The sequence below is a fragment of the Tinamus guttatus genome, unplaced genomic scaffold, assembly GCF_059628265.1.
Source record: "Tinamus guttatus ecotype Peru unplaced genomic scaffold, ASM5962826v1 Tinamus_guttatus_pri_ptg000107l, whole genome shotgun sequence".
Taxonomy (NCBI): Eukaryota; Metazoa; Chordata; class Aves; order Tinamiformes; family Tinamidae; genus Tinamus; species Tinamus guttatus.
Window position 1 is genome coordinate 565079 of NW_028288641.1, and position 14633 is coordinate 579711.

General features: G+C 63.6%; 1 protein-coding gene across 1 annotated transcript; it reads left to right on the top strand.

Annotated features, from left to right (window-relative positions):
- Nucleotides 1-1096: 1096 nt before the first annotated feature.
- ERN2 (endoplasmic reticulum to nucleus signaling 2) lies at nt 1097-13148 on the top strand. The gene is made up of 22 exons (XM_088520981.1): nt 1097-1180; nt 2850-2967; nt 3273-3306; nt 3873-3945; nt 4208-4280; nt 4612-4734; nt 5013-5114; nt 5655-5916; nt 6236-6314; nt 6405-6555; nt 7211-7332; nt 7525-7689; nt 7932-8148; nt 8530-8620; nt 8907-9096; nt 9789-9888; nt 10099-10298; nt 11115-11262; nt 11496-11623; nt 11917-12040; nt 12814-12881; nt 12953-13148. Exons 1-22 carry the CDS (start codon nt 1097-1099, stop codon nt 13142-13144), a joined length of 2844 nt encoding a protein of 947 aa, XP_088377107.1. The 3' UTR covers nt 13145-13148.
- The last annotated feature ends 1485 nt before the right edge of the window (nt 13149-14633 follow it).

A 14633-nucleotide genomic window follows, 5' to 3' on the forward strand; every position in this document is an offset into this window, starting at 1 on the left:
GCTTTGCTTTCCTTCCTTGATCCGTAACGTTGTTTTCCAGTGGGTGTTGGACATGAGCGTCCAGCCTTTCCCAGTCCCTCTGCTGTGTCTCGTTTTGTCACTAACGTCCTGGTCGCGGCGGGAGGGCTGTCGCAGTCGGCGCGTGGCCGCTCTCCCGTCTAGCCTTTGCTGTCGGGGGAGTTCACGGTGTCTCATCCGTGCTCTAGGCACTTTGTGCTTTGGTTTTCTGTTAAAAAAATGAAACAAAACAAAAAATCTCCATCACATTTGTGTCCTCTGCAGATTTATTTTAAATGGAATATGTAAGTACCATGTTCTATGGTATTTTAAAATTATCTCTTGCCTATTTCAGGGGAGAGGGAAATGACAACTATTTAGTCTTAGATTTGCACTGCTGGATTTTTTAAGTGTAACCTTGACTGGTTATCCTCTTGTTTTATTCTGTAAGATTAGTCTTATGAATTAAAGTTTGATAATGAAGCATCTCGGTGTTGGAGTGTTCTGGCATCCTGCCCATCGTGTTCTTCTCCCCGCAGGCCCCGCTGAGCAGAGGGCCCCTGAGCTGCCGCCCGCACCGGTGCCAGGGGTCCCTGCCCGTCGTTGGTGCCAGCGCTCCGGGCTGCGCACCGCGGCCGGCGGCGCTTTCTGCGGTGTCGCGTGGCTCAGACCCTTCCCAATGCCGGGATTTTCCAGGCTCCCTGGCGGATTCCACCGTGTTCCGGAGGGGAGGAGGGCCTCGTCGCGGGTACCGGCCCGGGCTCTGCCCCGTGCGGCCCCGGAGCGGCCCCGGGCTGGGCCCCGCGCCGCCTCCCCGGGGCTCCCCGCGCCGCTCGGGGCAGCGGCCGCAGGCGGCGCCGCTTCCGCGCTCGGGGCTCGGTTTCGTGCGCGCCCCCCGCGCGGTCCCGCCGGGCTGGGACCCGGAGCCGCCTCCCGGGATCGCCGCGGCCGCTGCAGGGGGCGGCGGTACCGGAACGGGGCTGCGGTACCGGAACGGGGCTGATGCCAGCGCCCCCCCCCCCCGCCCGGTGCGGCGGAGCCAGCGGGGCAGGAAGCGGCGCCCGCCCCGCCCCGAGCGGGACTCGCGGCCTGTGCGGCCATGGGCAGCGCCGCGACCCGCGCCCCGCGCCCGCCGCTGCCGCCGCCGCCGCTGCTGCTGCTGCTGCTGCTGCTCCGTGCGCAGGTGGGGACGGGGCCCCGGGCAGCAGCGCCCGCCCCGGGGCCGCTCGGGCAGCGGCGACGCGCGGGTGGGTGCGGGACGGCGTCTGCCGGCAGCTGCGGGGGCACCTGTGTCCCGCGCGTGGGGTCTGCGTGTCCCTGTGTCCCACGCGTGGGGTCTGCGTGTCCCTGCGTCCCACACGTGGGGTCTGAGTGTCCCTGTGTTCCACACATGGGGTCTGCGTGTCCCTGCGTCCCTCACGTGGGGTCTGCGTGTCCCTGCGTTCCACGCGTGCAGGCCGTGCGCTCCGGTGTCCCGCGCGCGGGCTGTGCGCACCTCGGCGTCCCACACGTGGTGTCCCCGCGCAGGGCATCTGTGTCCCGGCGTCCCCATGGCGCTCGGGACAGCCCCGCGGTGCTTTCCACGGTCCCGGGGCCGTGCTCCGCAGGTCAGCCTGGCAGCGCCGCGCTCGGAGCCGCTGGGGCAGCCTCGGCGCGCGGGGCAGGATCCCGGCTCCTGCTCCGGACACGGCGCCGCTCCCGCTCAGGGCTGCCCGGCCCCGGAGCACCGCGGGTGGCACGGGGACACCGAGCCTGGGCACCTGCCCCGAGCAGGAGCTGCTGCTGCTCCGGCAGGGCCGGGCTCGGAGCCGTCCTGCTGCGCGTCCCGGCAGGGAGCTGGGCTGCTGGGGCTGCCGCATCCTGCAGCCGGAGCTGGGCTTGTCCGGCTCCGTTAGTGCAGCGAGATGGCGAGGGCCTGGGGCCGGTGGGTGCCCTGGGGAGCGAGTGACGTGGTGGCCGCCCCTGCGTGGTGGCAGCTGTGGGGATCTCAGCTCGGGAGGATGTGTCTCGCTCTGACACATCTTGGCTGCCCCCCGTCACCTGCCTCTCCTCAGCCACAGGCTCGTGCGGGAGCGTCGCCCGTCTCCCGGCACAGGCTGCCAGCCGCATCCTGCTCTTCCATCCGGCCACGTCCTCGGGCTGAGCCCAGGGCGGCTGTCCCGGCGCGCGGGGTGCGAGGCCGCGCGTTGGGCAGGGAGCCCTCCGCGAGGCGGCTGCCGCAGGCCCCGTGGGCAGGTGGCTGGTGATCACCGCTCCCCGCTCGCCCCGGCCGCGTCCCGCTGCCCAATGGCTTTGCTCCGAGTCCTCCGCTCCGCTGCTGTGCGCTGGCTGCTGTTTGCAGAGCGGGTGAGGCCGCAGCGCTGAGCTGGCGCCCGCCGTGAGCGCGCGCACGGTTCCGGCCCGCGGCGCCGCCGTGGCCTCCCCGCAGCTGCGCTGCTGCCCTGGAAAGTCACCCGACCCGTTTGCTGCCTGCGGCGCCGTGGCCGAGCTCCTGCGTCACCAGGAACGGTGGCCGCTCGGCAGCCGCTCCCTATGGGGACCCGGCTTTTGTGTTAGCTGTTACCTTTGTGCACAGCCTCTGCCAGGGGCTTGCGGGTCACAGGTTGAAACCTGCAGGTTTAGAAGGAAAAACAGGCGTGTTCTGGGTCTGGTAGGAGCCTGTCCCAAGAGCTCAGCTGCAAACTGTGAAGGGGCTTGGGAAGCGCCCCGAGATTCCTGGCTCGCCTAGGACAGAAAGGATCAGAAGGGACCCCTGGGTTCTCTTCCCTGCTCCATGTTGTTGTTGTGAGCACCTGGTGAGTGGTTGGTCCTCAGCCCTAGCCCCCCTCTCAGGCCCACGTTTTTGTCCATAGTGCCTCACTGGCAGCGCCGTGACGGTCCCAGAAACGCTGCTCTTTGTATCCACTCTCGATGGAAACCTCCATGCTGTGAGCAAGAGCACAGGTGACATCAAGTGGACCCTGAAGGACGGTGAGTGCCAACCCAGCAGGGTGGTGGCCGGGGCTGCCGGTCCCCGGGTTTGTCCCCAGCTGGGGATGCAGGGGCAGCCTCCAGCTCCCATCGCACTCGGGGTGCTGGAGCCGGGGGTTCCGCAGGCGCCTGGATGTGCCCGGAGCGCGGCCGGCCCCGCTGCCCGGAGGAGCCCGTTCGCCAGGACTCGCCGCCAGCAGGGGCTATTCCTGGTCCGCCATGCAAATCAGCGCAGAACCCAGCGTCGCTAACCCCGCCACGCTGTCCCCGTCCCGCTGACGTCGACGTTTCGCTCTCTTTTTCAGATCCTATTCTGCAGGTGCCCGTTTACGTGGCAGAGTAAGTGTCCTTTCCCCCGGCGCAGTGTCCTTCGCAGCACGGGCTGCTGTTCATCAGCCTTCCGAGGTGTTACAAGATGACGGACATTTCCTGACGCAGGGAATGCAAACAGGAAAGTGGAACCTTGGGGGAATTAACCTGGTAGCCGTGCAGCGCGTCCCCTTTGCCTGCTCTGGGCTGGCGCCTCATGCACCACCATGCAGAAATAGCTGCTTCCTCCTGCTGAACGCGTGGCCTTTCTACAGACAGACCAGAAGCTTTGGGGCCATCACACAAAAGTGTAGGAAAGAAGATGAGGAAAATCCCTATGGCTGTTTAAAAGCACAGGGGGAACCAGGAAAGCAGGGAGCTCCGGAGCGGAGGGGCAGAGGCCCCGGCAGCCACAGAGCAGCTGTGGGAGTCGCTGTGTCCCGCTCACCCCGATCCAGTGCTGGGGGTTTTGAGGGGAATCTCCCTGGGACCGAGTGCCGAGGGCTGCCCCTTATTGCGTCTCCTGCTCAGCCGCTGCCAGGGCCCCATGAACAGGGAGCAGCTCCCGTTTCATTCTGCTCTCTGCTCCTTTTCAGACCAGCGTTTCTGCCGGACCCCAATGACGGCAGCCTGTATATCCTGGGAGGAAAGAACAAGGAAGGCCTGATGGTCAGTGTGGCGGCGGCAGCACTGGGATCGCTCCTGCTGGTCCTCGGCACCGGGAAGGCGTCTGCCCAGCGGGAGTGGGGGGAATAGAGCCGGGTCCCTTCCCAACGCAGCCCGTGGGGCTGCCCGGGGAGGCCGGCAGGGCGGAGGGGCCTGTCCGGGCACCCGGCTCCTTCCCACCCGCGCGGGGGGCAGCGGCGCTGCTGACACAGCCGGTTCCCTGGCCCTGCTGCCGCTCACGGCCCTTCGTGCTCCTGCGTTGCAGAAGCTGCCGTTCACCATCCCGGAGCTGGTCCAGTCCTCGCCGTGCCGCAGCTCGGACGGGGTCCTCTACACGGGTACGGGGGAGCTCTCTGGGGCAGATCAGCCTCTCTGCCGGGGCGCCTGGACCCGTGACGTTCGGTAGGGGGTCACCGGTGCCCGAGAGACCCAGGTGGGCTCTGATCTGGCAAACGGGCACCCTAGGCTGGTGTGGAGTCTGCAGGGATGGGTGCGACGTGAGGAAGAAGTGCTGTGAGATGCAGGGAGGGACAGGCTGAAGGGGGACCTCATGGAAAAGATGTCCTTGGAGGGAGAGATACGGGGAGGCAGCCCATGGGGTGGTTCCGACTCGGGGACAGCAGCTTGTGGAGACTTAACACAGAGGTATTTGTGTATTGTCATTGCTAGGAAAGAAGCTGGACACCTGGTTCATCGTGGACCCCAAGTCCGGAGAGAAGCAGACCACTCTGTCCACAGAGGCCTGGGACGGCCTGTGCCCTTCGAGCCCCCTGCTCTACATCGGCCGTACCCGTAAGCCCCCTCCGCGTCCCGCTCTGCGGCGCCCGGGACAGGGTGCTGCGCCGGTCCTGCCGCCTCGCTGCGTGAACACGAGCGCTGCCGCCTCCGCACGCGCGGCCCCGCCAGGACGTGTCACCGCGGCCGCAGCGCTGCCCACGGCGCCGCACCGGCACGGGGAGCGCGTGCCCGCGTCCCTGCTCGGTGCCCCGTTCCTCCCGCACCAAGGCGCTCGTCCCGGGCCGTGCTGCGGGCGCCGGCGCGCTGAGCTCGCTGCCCTGCTCTGTCCCCAGAGTACGTCATCACCATGTACGACACCAAGTCGCGGGAGCTGCGCTGGAACGCGACCTACTCGGATTACTCGGCCCCGCTCTACAAGGAGGCCTACCCCTACAGTGAGTGGCTGCCCGAGCGCGCCGGAGCGGCTCCCCGCGGTGCTGCGCTCACCCTGCGCGTCCCTGCGCTCACCCTGCACGTCCCTGCGCTTGCCCTGCGCGTCCCGCGGGGCTCATTGCACGCGGGCAGGTCCAGGGCCAGGCTGTGCTGCAGAAAAGGGCCAGCAGTGGGGACATAGCCATGGGATGAGCAGGGGACACAGCTGTGGGACGAGCAAGGGGGCACAGACATAGGACGCGCATCCTCTCAGATGTGGCCAGCGCTCTGCAGTTTGAGCATAGTCACCTGTATCCCTTGGAAGACATCCCTGGGGATGCAGAGGAGCTGTGGGATGGGGACGGGATCGCCCGCTCTGGGGCTTTGGTGAGGTGTTCACAGTGGTGCAGGGAGTTGTGTGGCACCCGTCCAGCAAGAGCTCTGGGGTGAGCAGAGCATCCAAGAGCAGCGCTGGCCTGGCCGAGAGCCACAGCTCGACATGGGGACAGAGAGGGACAGTGCCCCACAGGCTGCTGTACCCCCCGCCTTGTGTCTCTGGCTAGAAATGGCCCACTTTGCCTCAAGCGGAGACGGCCTGGTGGTGACGCTGGACAAGGAAAGTGGGGAGGTGCTGTGGGCGCAGAACTACGGCTCTCCCGTCGTGGGCATCTACGTGTGGCACCAGGACAGCCTCCAGCGCGTCCCCCACCTCAACGTGGCCATGGAGACGCTGCGCTACCTGACCTTCCACTCCCAGGACATCCGCCTCGTCAGGTGGAACCACCAGTCGATGAAGGACTTCAGCAGCAGCAAGACCCAGCTGCTGTACGTGGTGCAGGAGCCGTCGGAGCAGGGCGGACAGGAGCGGGAAGCCCTCTGGTCCCCGGGGGTGGCTTGAGGCCGGCAGGAGGGGCTGGCAGCTGCAGTCTGGCACCGGGGACAGTCACGAGGGCTGGGGTTTAACCCGGGGCAGAGCACTGGCTTTTACAGCCATCGCGGGCCTGAGCGGGCTCGGGGTGTGGGATGTTCGTGGCTCCCGGCTGTGACACCAGCATGGTGTCCATATCCCGCGGTTTCCGTGGCTCGGTGCTCCCCGGCTCCAAACACAGGCAGCCTCCGGTGATGCTGCTTCCCGGCGTTGCAGGCCGACGCTCTACGTGGGGAAGCACGCGGCCGGCTTCTACGCCGTGACCTCCCTGGTGCACGGCAGCGTGGCGCTGGTGGTGAGTGTCCCCCGCCGCCAACGCGCCCGTCCGGCGAGCGGGGAGCGCCTCGTCCTGACTCCCGCCCTGGTAACCGTGCGATCCCCGCAGCCGCGGGGGGTCACGCTGGCCAGGATCGACGGCCCCACCACGGAGGACGTGACCGTGAGCGAGTCCGGCGAGTGCGAGATCACGCCCAGCACGGACGTCAAGTACCCGCAGGGCAGCGTCGCGGCGCTGCGCAACCAGTGGCTCCTCATAGGTGCGGGCCGTGGCGGGCGCCGCGTTCCCTGCGCCCCGCGCGCACAACGGTCCTAGTGGGAGGAAGCGCGGGGGTTCTTGGCGTAGCGGGGTTAACTGCTTTGCCCAGTGCTTCAGAAAGGATTGAGGCTGTGATCCCTCCTCCGCACACGGTCATTCTGGCGTGGGTTTCATTCCGGCATGTCCCTGAGCTTTCCCTGGAACGGGCTGCGGCCTGTGCGGGTGGGCTGTGAAATGAGGCTCACGATGACCTGTGCTCATGGATGCGACGTGGCCTGTTGAGTTGTGCACGCAGTGGATTCACTCGCTCCATGAGCGCTCGTGTACGACGGCAGGACCTGCCGTGGGGCTTGAAAAGCTGCTCTCGGGGTAGTTGTCTGGGGAGGCACAAAGAGCAGGGCCAGGCCCTCCACTGCGTGCTGAGAGGGGACAACCTTGTCCCAGGCCATTCTGCACTGGCTACTGCTGCCCCAAGGCCCCTGTCTCCAGGGATGGAGCTCTGGCGTGTGTCACATTTCCCGGCAAAATGGACACCCTTTCTCCCTGAGAGCCAGAGCTGTTAAGTGCCCACTTTGGCACTGCAGAGGTGACCAGACGCTGGTCTCTCTGGTGCCCGTAGGTCAGCTGACAGTTCTCGCTTTTTCCTCCCACTGCAGGACACCACGAGCTGCCTCCTGTGGTCCATACCACGATGCTAAGAGCCTTTCCAGAGAACCTGAGGAAGACAACGGAAACCATCATTCCCAAGAGCTCTTCCGCCAGGGCTGTGTTTGATGACGTGAGTGCTGGAGCTGCGCTGGGTCTCTGCTCCGGAGCGGGGGGCCTTGCACAGTGCTGGGGGGACATGTCCCAGTGTGTGAACGGGCATGAAGAGGGGTCCTGCGGGCAGAGCTGATGCAGCAGAACTGCCGGGCAGGAGCACGAGCACCGGGAGCCCGGGGGTGCGAGCCGGTGTCGGGCTGTGTTGCAGTATCTGAGCGCGGGCAGCGCGGAGGGGCCAGCCGTGCGCAGCAGCGACGGGCAGCTCCAGCCAGATGCCACCGAGGTCTATCCCGAGGCCGGCAGCTGGGACATGGTGATGGCAGCAGTCAGCACTGCCCTGCTGGGCGGGGGCGTCCTCTTCCTGCTCCTGATGGTGAGTGCTTGTCCCTTCTTCTCTGGCTGGCAAAGGAACCGCCTGCTGCAGAAATGCCACTGCTTGAGGGGCTGCAAACCTTTTGCTTCTTTCTTGTCTCTGTGGCACAAGCAACGCTGTGTTGTGAGGAGCAGCAGGGCAGGGAAAAGAAGGCCAATGAGTTCTGCTTGTGTCTAAGCTGTGCTGGGTTCTCACCTGCTGGGACGGGAGGAGCTGAGATATTTCTGTTGTTTGTGTCCCAGAAACTGCAAAAGCAGCACGAGGTGCAGCAGCAGCAGCTGGAAAAGCAGATCCAGCTCCTGCAGCAGCAACAGGAGATGCTGTTCCCGGGCCGGGTCTCTGCGGAGGGTGTCCCTGCAGAGCCGGGGGAGCTGGGGGTGACCCAGCGAAGGGCCCACTCGGAGGACCTGGCGAACGGGGTGGCCGGCCAGGATCCAGCTGTCCTGGGCGCTGCGGAAGGTGTGTGCTGCTGAGGGGAGGAAAGGTGCACGGGGCGCTCTGTCCGGGCCAGAAACACCTTGACTGTGGGGATGTCCATGTCCTTCCCCACAGTTTGGAAGGGGAACTCTCAGAAAAATAAATCCAAGATTTTGAGGCACACAGAGACTGGGAAGAGGTGGCACAGTTGTTGTCATCCAGAGTAGGAGGAGAGATAAGAGGGCTGCAACCTCAGCTGAGGGGGAGTGGGTGCAAGACGTGGATAAAAATGGGCTACAAAAGCAGTTGCAGGAAGAGCAGTGCCCAGGAAAGGACCAGGTGGTAAAAGAACTGGATGTGCTTGGTATGACATTAATAGTCAGAGGCTGAAGGATGGCTGGTGACATCAGTCTTCCTCTGCAGATGCAAGACCAGACATGATTACGATTGGGAAAATTTCTTTTAACCCCAAGGATGTACTGGGCCATGGAGCTGGAGGAACCTTCGTCTTCAGGTGAGTAGCAGCCTGGGACGCCCTCCCTTTTCCTAAGGCCAGGCCTGGCTCAGATGAAGAGAACCTTCTCTCTGTGTCCTCCTGGGAGCCACAGTTATAGCAGCAAGGCCTGTTTCTTCCCTGCTTTGATCCAGGTGGGTCAGAGGTTTTTGTGGGTGGGTTTTCAAGTTCTCCTTCTTGGTTTCTGGCATTGTGCAGAGCCTTGCTAGGCTGTAAATCCGCAGGGCTGTCCCTGCCGTATCCGGCGAGGGCTGTACGTGGACACTGCTGTCGTCTCCTCACGCAGGGGACAGTTTGATGGCCGGAACGTGGCTGTGAAGCGGCTGCTGCCCGAGTGTTTCCATCTCGTGGACCGCGAGGTCCAGCTGCTCCGGGAGTCGGACGAGCATCCCCATGTCGTGCGGTATTTCTGCACTGAGAAGGACAAGCAGTTCCACTACATCGCCATTGAGCTCTGCTCTGCCACGCTGCAGGAGGTGAGCCCGCAACCCCATCCCCTGCAAGGGCCATCAAGATGCAGCCGTCACTGAGTAGCTGTTAAATAACCCCTCTGTCTCCAGCCCTGTGTTTGCAGGGAGTCCCAAGGGGAATGCATCCAGTTTTGTGTGTCCCACTAGTGAGGGCCTTCCTGCAATATTCATGCAGGAGCAGAGTCCTCTCTGCTCGGAGGAGAGCAGGGTTCTCAGCCACGGGCCCTGCGTTTGGGGCCCTGTTTGAGGTTCCTGGCATGCTCTGCTCTGTACCTGTTTGCGAGTCAGAGGGAACGGTGGTTAGATCTTGGATGGACAGGCTGCAAGGTGCTTTGGAGATGCAGGGCACACAGCTGTGTTAATCTGAATTGGGTCTCCCGCTGAGTCCCTTCCCCAGCATAGCTGAGAAGCGAGAGCAAGTTGGGATTAGAACAGTAAAGCAGGAGCATTGCTGAAGCTGTGGAGGTCTGAGGAGCAAGTGGGAGCAGGCTTGGAGCAGAGGGAACGTATGCCAGCTGGTGGACATGGACGTGACGAGTTAGCCTTGGGCACAGGTGGCCTCTGACTGGACTTGGAGAGCTGAAAGCGGTTCTGCTTCCAGCTCCATCTGCCTGGGGAGAGGTCTCTGCTGCTGAGCCTGGCTTGAGGCTCCCAGAGAGCAGCTCTCAGTTCGTATCTCCACCCCTCTCTGCTTCCAGTACGTGGAGAGCCCCAGCTTCGACCGCCGGAGCCTGGACCCGGTGTCTGTCCTGCGTCAGACCATGTCAGGCCTGGCACACCTGCACTCTCTGAACATCGGTAAGAGGGCAGCGTCCCTGCTTCCACTCACACGTCTGGAGCGTGGGGCAGCGCGTTCAGCCCAGCAAATCCATCGTTAGGGAGCTCCTGGGGTCAGCCCAGGGGTTTTGTGCTGGGGAATTCAAGGCAATAGCTGCCAGGCGTGGAGATCTCTGGCCTTCACGCCGCAGGGTCCGCTCTGCAGGTAACGTTGCAAACTGCCTCTTTCAGTTCATCGCGACCTGAAGCCCTGCAATATCCTCATCTCCGTCCCCAATAGTCACGGGCAGATCCGAGCCGTCATCTCCGACTTCGGCCTGTGCAAGAAGCTTCATGGGGGACGACACAGCTTCAGCCTCCGCTCCGGGATCCCGGGCACCGAGGGCTGGATCGCGCCCGAGCTGCTGCAGGAGGCCCCGAAGGAGAATCCCGTGCGTGAGCCGCGGCCGCCCGTGCCCGTCCTGCCCGGTGCTCGCTGGCCCTGGCCTTGCAGAGTCCTCCTGCCCACCCCAGCCTCCTGCTGTGCCGCTAATATCCCTGGTTAAGACAAAAGCCGTAAGACTATAAGCCGGTCCAAATGCAGAACAGGAGTAGCCACCACCAGGCTCTCTGTAATCAGCGGTTTCTTATTGCTGTCCTGTCCCTTGTGGGCACAGCCGTTCCTGGCACAAGGAGTCCCAAGCGCGGTGGCCTGGCAGAGCTGGGCAGGGTCACATCTGCTCGGATGTGCCTGGAAAAGCCCATGGAGCTCAGTAAAAGCTGGATCCCTGGGATAGGAGCCAGATGTGTCCAGTGCAGGTCTTCCCATTGGGCTGGAGCGCTTGGAAATTTGGGACGGGGCGGGTGGAGGGGACTGTGGGAACTGGCTGGCTGCGAAGGTTACCCCCCTGCTCGGGGTATCCTGTCTCTGCTGAGGCCAAATGCTGGGCTGGGGTTGGCAATGTGCCTCATATTGCTCAGGCTGGGATTAGTTTGTGTGGATTTTTAAGATACTAGGAGCTCTCAGGTGTTCATCTGGCAGAGAAGTCAGGAAGAAGGAAGGAGCCCTTGTGCAATAGCAGCATTTATCAGCAATTTTGCATTTACCAACGAGGGCTCTTAGTGCCGTCTCTGAGTAATTTCCTAGCTAAAGCTTCAGCCAACAACCAAGGGTATAAGTATTATAAGTATAAGAATGGAAAGTGGGAAGGTAAAAACACTTCCACAGCCCTTGCTGCGAGGGTCCCAGCTCCCTGCTCGTTTTGCAGACCTGTGCTGTGGACATCTTCTCGGCTGGCTGCATCTTCTACTACGTGGTGTCAGGAGGAAAACACCCGTTCGGGGACAGCCTGCGGCGACAGGCCAACATCCTGGCAGGCACCTTCCAGCTGACCTGTCTGCAGGAAGAGGCTCATGGTAAGAGGCCTTCCCCACTCATCATTGCCCCAGCTCATGCAGAGGGAGAGGAGTTAATGGTGGGTTTGGGTGGTGAGAAATAATAGAAGTTTGGGTTCATTTTGCTGCAGTTCTGCAGTTCTTGGGGTGACTGTGCGCCATGGCTGGCAGCAAGAGCCCCGAACCAACCCGTGTGCTGCTCCCTGTCCTCCTCAGGGGCACTAGTTTTCCATTTCATTTGTTTTGCATCCAAGACAAGGTTGTTGCGAGGGAGCTGATTGCAGCCATGATCAGCAGCGAGCCCCAGACGCGGCCGTCGGCGCCCGTGGTCCTCCTGCACCCCTTTTTCTGGAGCCAAGAGAAGCAGCTGCAGTTCTTCCAGGTGAGGACCCTCCAGAAGTTGTGAATTTTAGCGGGATCCGAGCACGGCTGACGTAGCGCAGTCTTCCTGAGCGTAAAAAACACGTGTCAAAACCAGCCCTGTTTAGCTCGATAGGCTCCTTTGGAGCTTGTCCTGCGGGAGCAGCTGCCGTGGGCCCTGCTCCGAGCGCGGGGCCGTTCCTGCTGCGGAAAGGCCGATCCCTGCCCGCGCACGGGACGAGACCCCGCGCCGGGGGCTGCCGTGGGCGGCGCGGGCGGGATGTCCCCCCAGCGCCGCTGCCGCCACCTCCGCAGGACGTCAGCGACCGCGTGGAGAAGGAGCCGCCCGAGGGGCCCGTGGTGGCGGCGCTGGAGGCCGGCGCACGGGCCGTGGTGCGGCTCAACTGGCGCATGCACATCTCGCTGCCGCTGCACACAGGTAGCGCCACCGCGGCGTCCCCATCCCCAGCACGGCGTCCCCATCCCCACCGCGGCGTCCCCATTCCCCACTGCAGTGTCCCCACCGCGACATCCCCACCGCGACGTCCCCATCCCCAGCACGGCGTCCCCATCCCCACCTTGGTGTCCCCACTGCGGCGTCCCCGGCCCCACTGCGGTGTCCCCACCATGGTGTCCTCGTCCCCACTGTCCCCATTGTGCCATTCCTGTCCCCACCATAGTGTCCCCACTGCAGTATCCCTGTCCCTACCACGGTGTCCCCATCCCCACTCTGGCCTCCCCACCGTGGCGTCCCTGGCCCCACTGAGGTGTCCCCATCCCCACTGCGGTGTCCCCACCATGGTGTCTTCATCCCCACTGTGCCATTCCTGTCCCCACCACGGTGTCCCAACTGCATTGTCCCTGTCCCCACCGCGGTGTCCCCGTCCCGACCATGACATCCCCATCCCCACTCTGGCCTCCCCGCCGCGGCGTCCCTGTCCCCACAGCGGTGTCCCCATCCCCATCGTGCCATTCCTGTCCCCACCATAGTGTCTCCACTGCATTGTCCCTGTCCCCACCGCAGTGTCCCCATCCCCACCATGACATCCCCATCCCCACTCTGGCCTCCCTGCCGCAGTGTCCTTGTCCCCACCGCAGTGTCCCCATCCCCACTGTGACATCCCCGTCCCCACTCTGGCCTCCCTGCCGCACCGTCCTTGTCCCCACGCGCTGTCCCCGTCCCCGCGGGCGCTGACCCCCCTGCCCTTGCAGACCTGCGGCGGTTCCGCACGTACAAGGGCGGCTCGGTGCGCGACCTGCTGCGGGCCATGAGGAACAAGGTAGGTGCCGCCACGTGCCACGCGCCACGCGGGCCCGGCCGGCCGCGGCGCTGAGCGCGCTCCTCCCGCAGAAGCACCACTACCACGAGCTGCCGGCGCCCGTGCGCGACGCGCTGGGGCCGCTGCCCGACGGCTTCGTCCGCTACTTCACGTCGCGCTTCCCGCTGCTGCTGCTGCACACGCACGGGGCCATGAGGCTCTGCGCCCGCGAGCGTCTCTTCCGCCCCTACTACTGCCACGAGCCGGGCGGCCCCGCGGCGTGAGCGGCGTCCCCGGCGGGACACGGAGCCCTTTCCCTCCAGGAACGGGCGGGAATCAGCGCACGCGGGCAGGATGGGCGCCCTCCTCGCGCGCCTTGCCTTGGCTCCTGGGACCGTCTCTGCCCCGTTGCGGTGCCCTGGGACCTCCGCACGGCTCCCAGGGAGCCCGACCGCCTGTTTTGGGGGGAACGTGAACTCTGGAGAGCGGTGATGTCTCCTAAAGGAAAACGTTGCCTGTCCCTGATCCTTGCGGCGCGTTGGCTCTTCCCTGCACTGCAGGCTGCGAGCGGCAGGGCAAGCGCTGGAGCCAGTGCAAGCCCAGGGCACCCAGTGGCCTCCGGAGGAAGGGAGCAGAGGTTGCAGCTGGCTCCTGTCTCAGGGTGTCCTGAGAAGTCAGGAAAATAGCTGACTGTTGCAGGAGTTTTCTTGAGAAGAGCAGGAGGACTCTGCTGCTGCTCGAGTGCCGCCTCGCTGCTGGTTGTTCGCCAGGAGACGGATCGGCTCCAGTCCTGTGGAAGTGGTGATTTCACCGTGTGTTTAGCACACAGATGCTGACGGAGCACTATTACGGTAGTTTGACACTGGATATGGCACCTCATCCCCGCGGGGCTGTGCGAGGCAACGTGGGCGAGCGCTCAGCGTGCAGCCCAGGGCTGCGGAGCTGCTACTGCATCTTCCTCTGCAGCAGGGCTAAGGGTGGAGAGCAGCCGGCCCTGGAGACAGCCCCCGCTAACGAAGCCATTTTTATTTTTATTGTTTTAATCTCAGATAGGCTGAGAAAAAGGGATTCACCCTTTTGTTCCCCAGGAGCTCCAGGTGTTTCAGGTCCGTGGGATGGCAGCAGGAGCCTGCGTGGGTGGCACAGCAGGACAGCAGCATCGCGCCTTCCTCAGGGCAGCGAGGAGGGCGAAGGAAACAACAACTCCCAGGTGGATCCTTTCCCTGAGCCCAGGCCTGAGGCTGCTGCTTCCAGAGCCCCGGGCCCAGCTCCGCGGGGTCCCCTCGGCTCCGTCACCGCTCGCGGCTCTGCCCTGTGCCAGGACACGGGGGCGGCAGCTCCATGGGCCCTGCAGCCCCTTCCCCGCTCCCTGTCCCCCTCACAATCATTTTGTACCGTCTTGATTCCACTCAGGGCTGGGTGGGGGGGTTTGTTACTCTGGCAATAGCCAGTTTGTTTGTACAGGCGTGGTTCGGGATGGTCTAGAATATTTTATACAAAATGGTGAAAAAATATAAATATATTTTTAAAAATTGATCTCTTCCTGGCAGTCAGAAGGAAAAAAAGGAAGTCTCACACCCAGTTCCTGCTGAGCTACCCCAACTCAGGGGCATGTTTTATTATCACCTTTTAAAAATACCTGAGATCAGGGACAAAGCGGTCACTGCAGCAGGACTGTTGCTATAACAAGAGCTTCCCAGAGTGAGAACAAAGGTAAGAAAATGCCCCTCTTCTCCCCCTTAGCTGCAGCTACTGGTTAGAGCACTGCTCCTG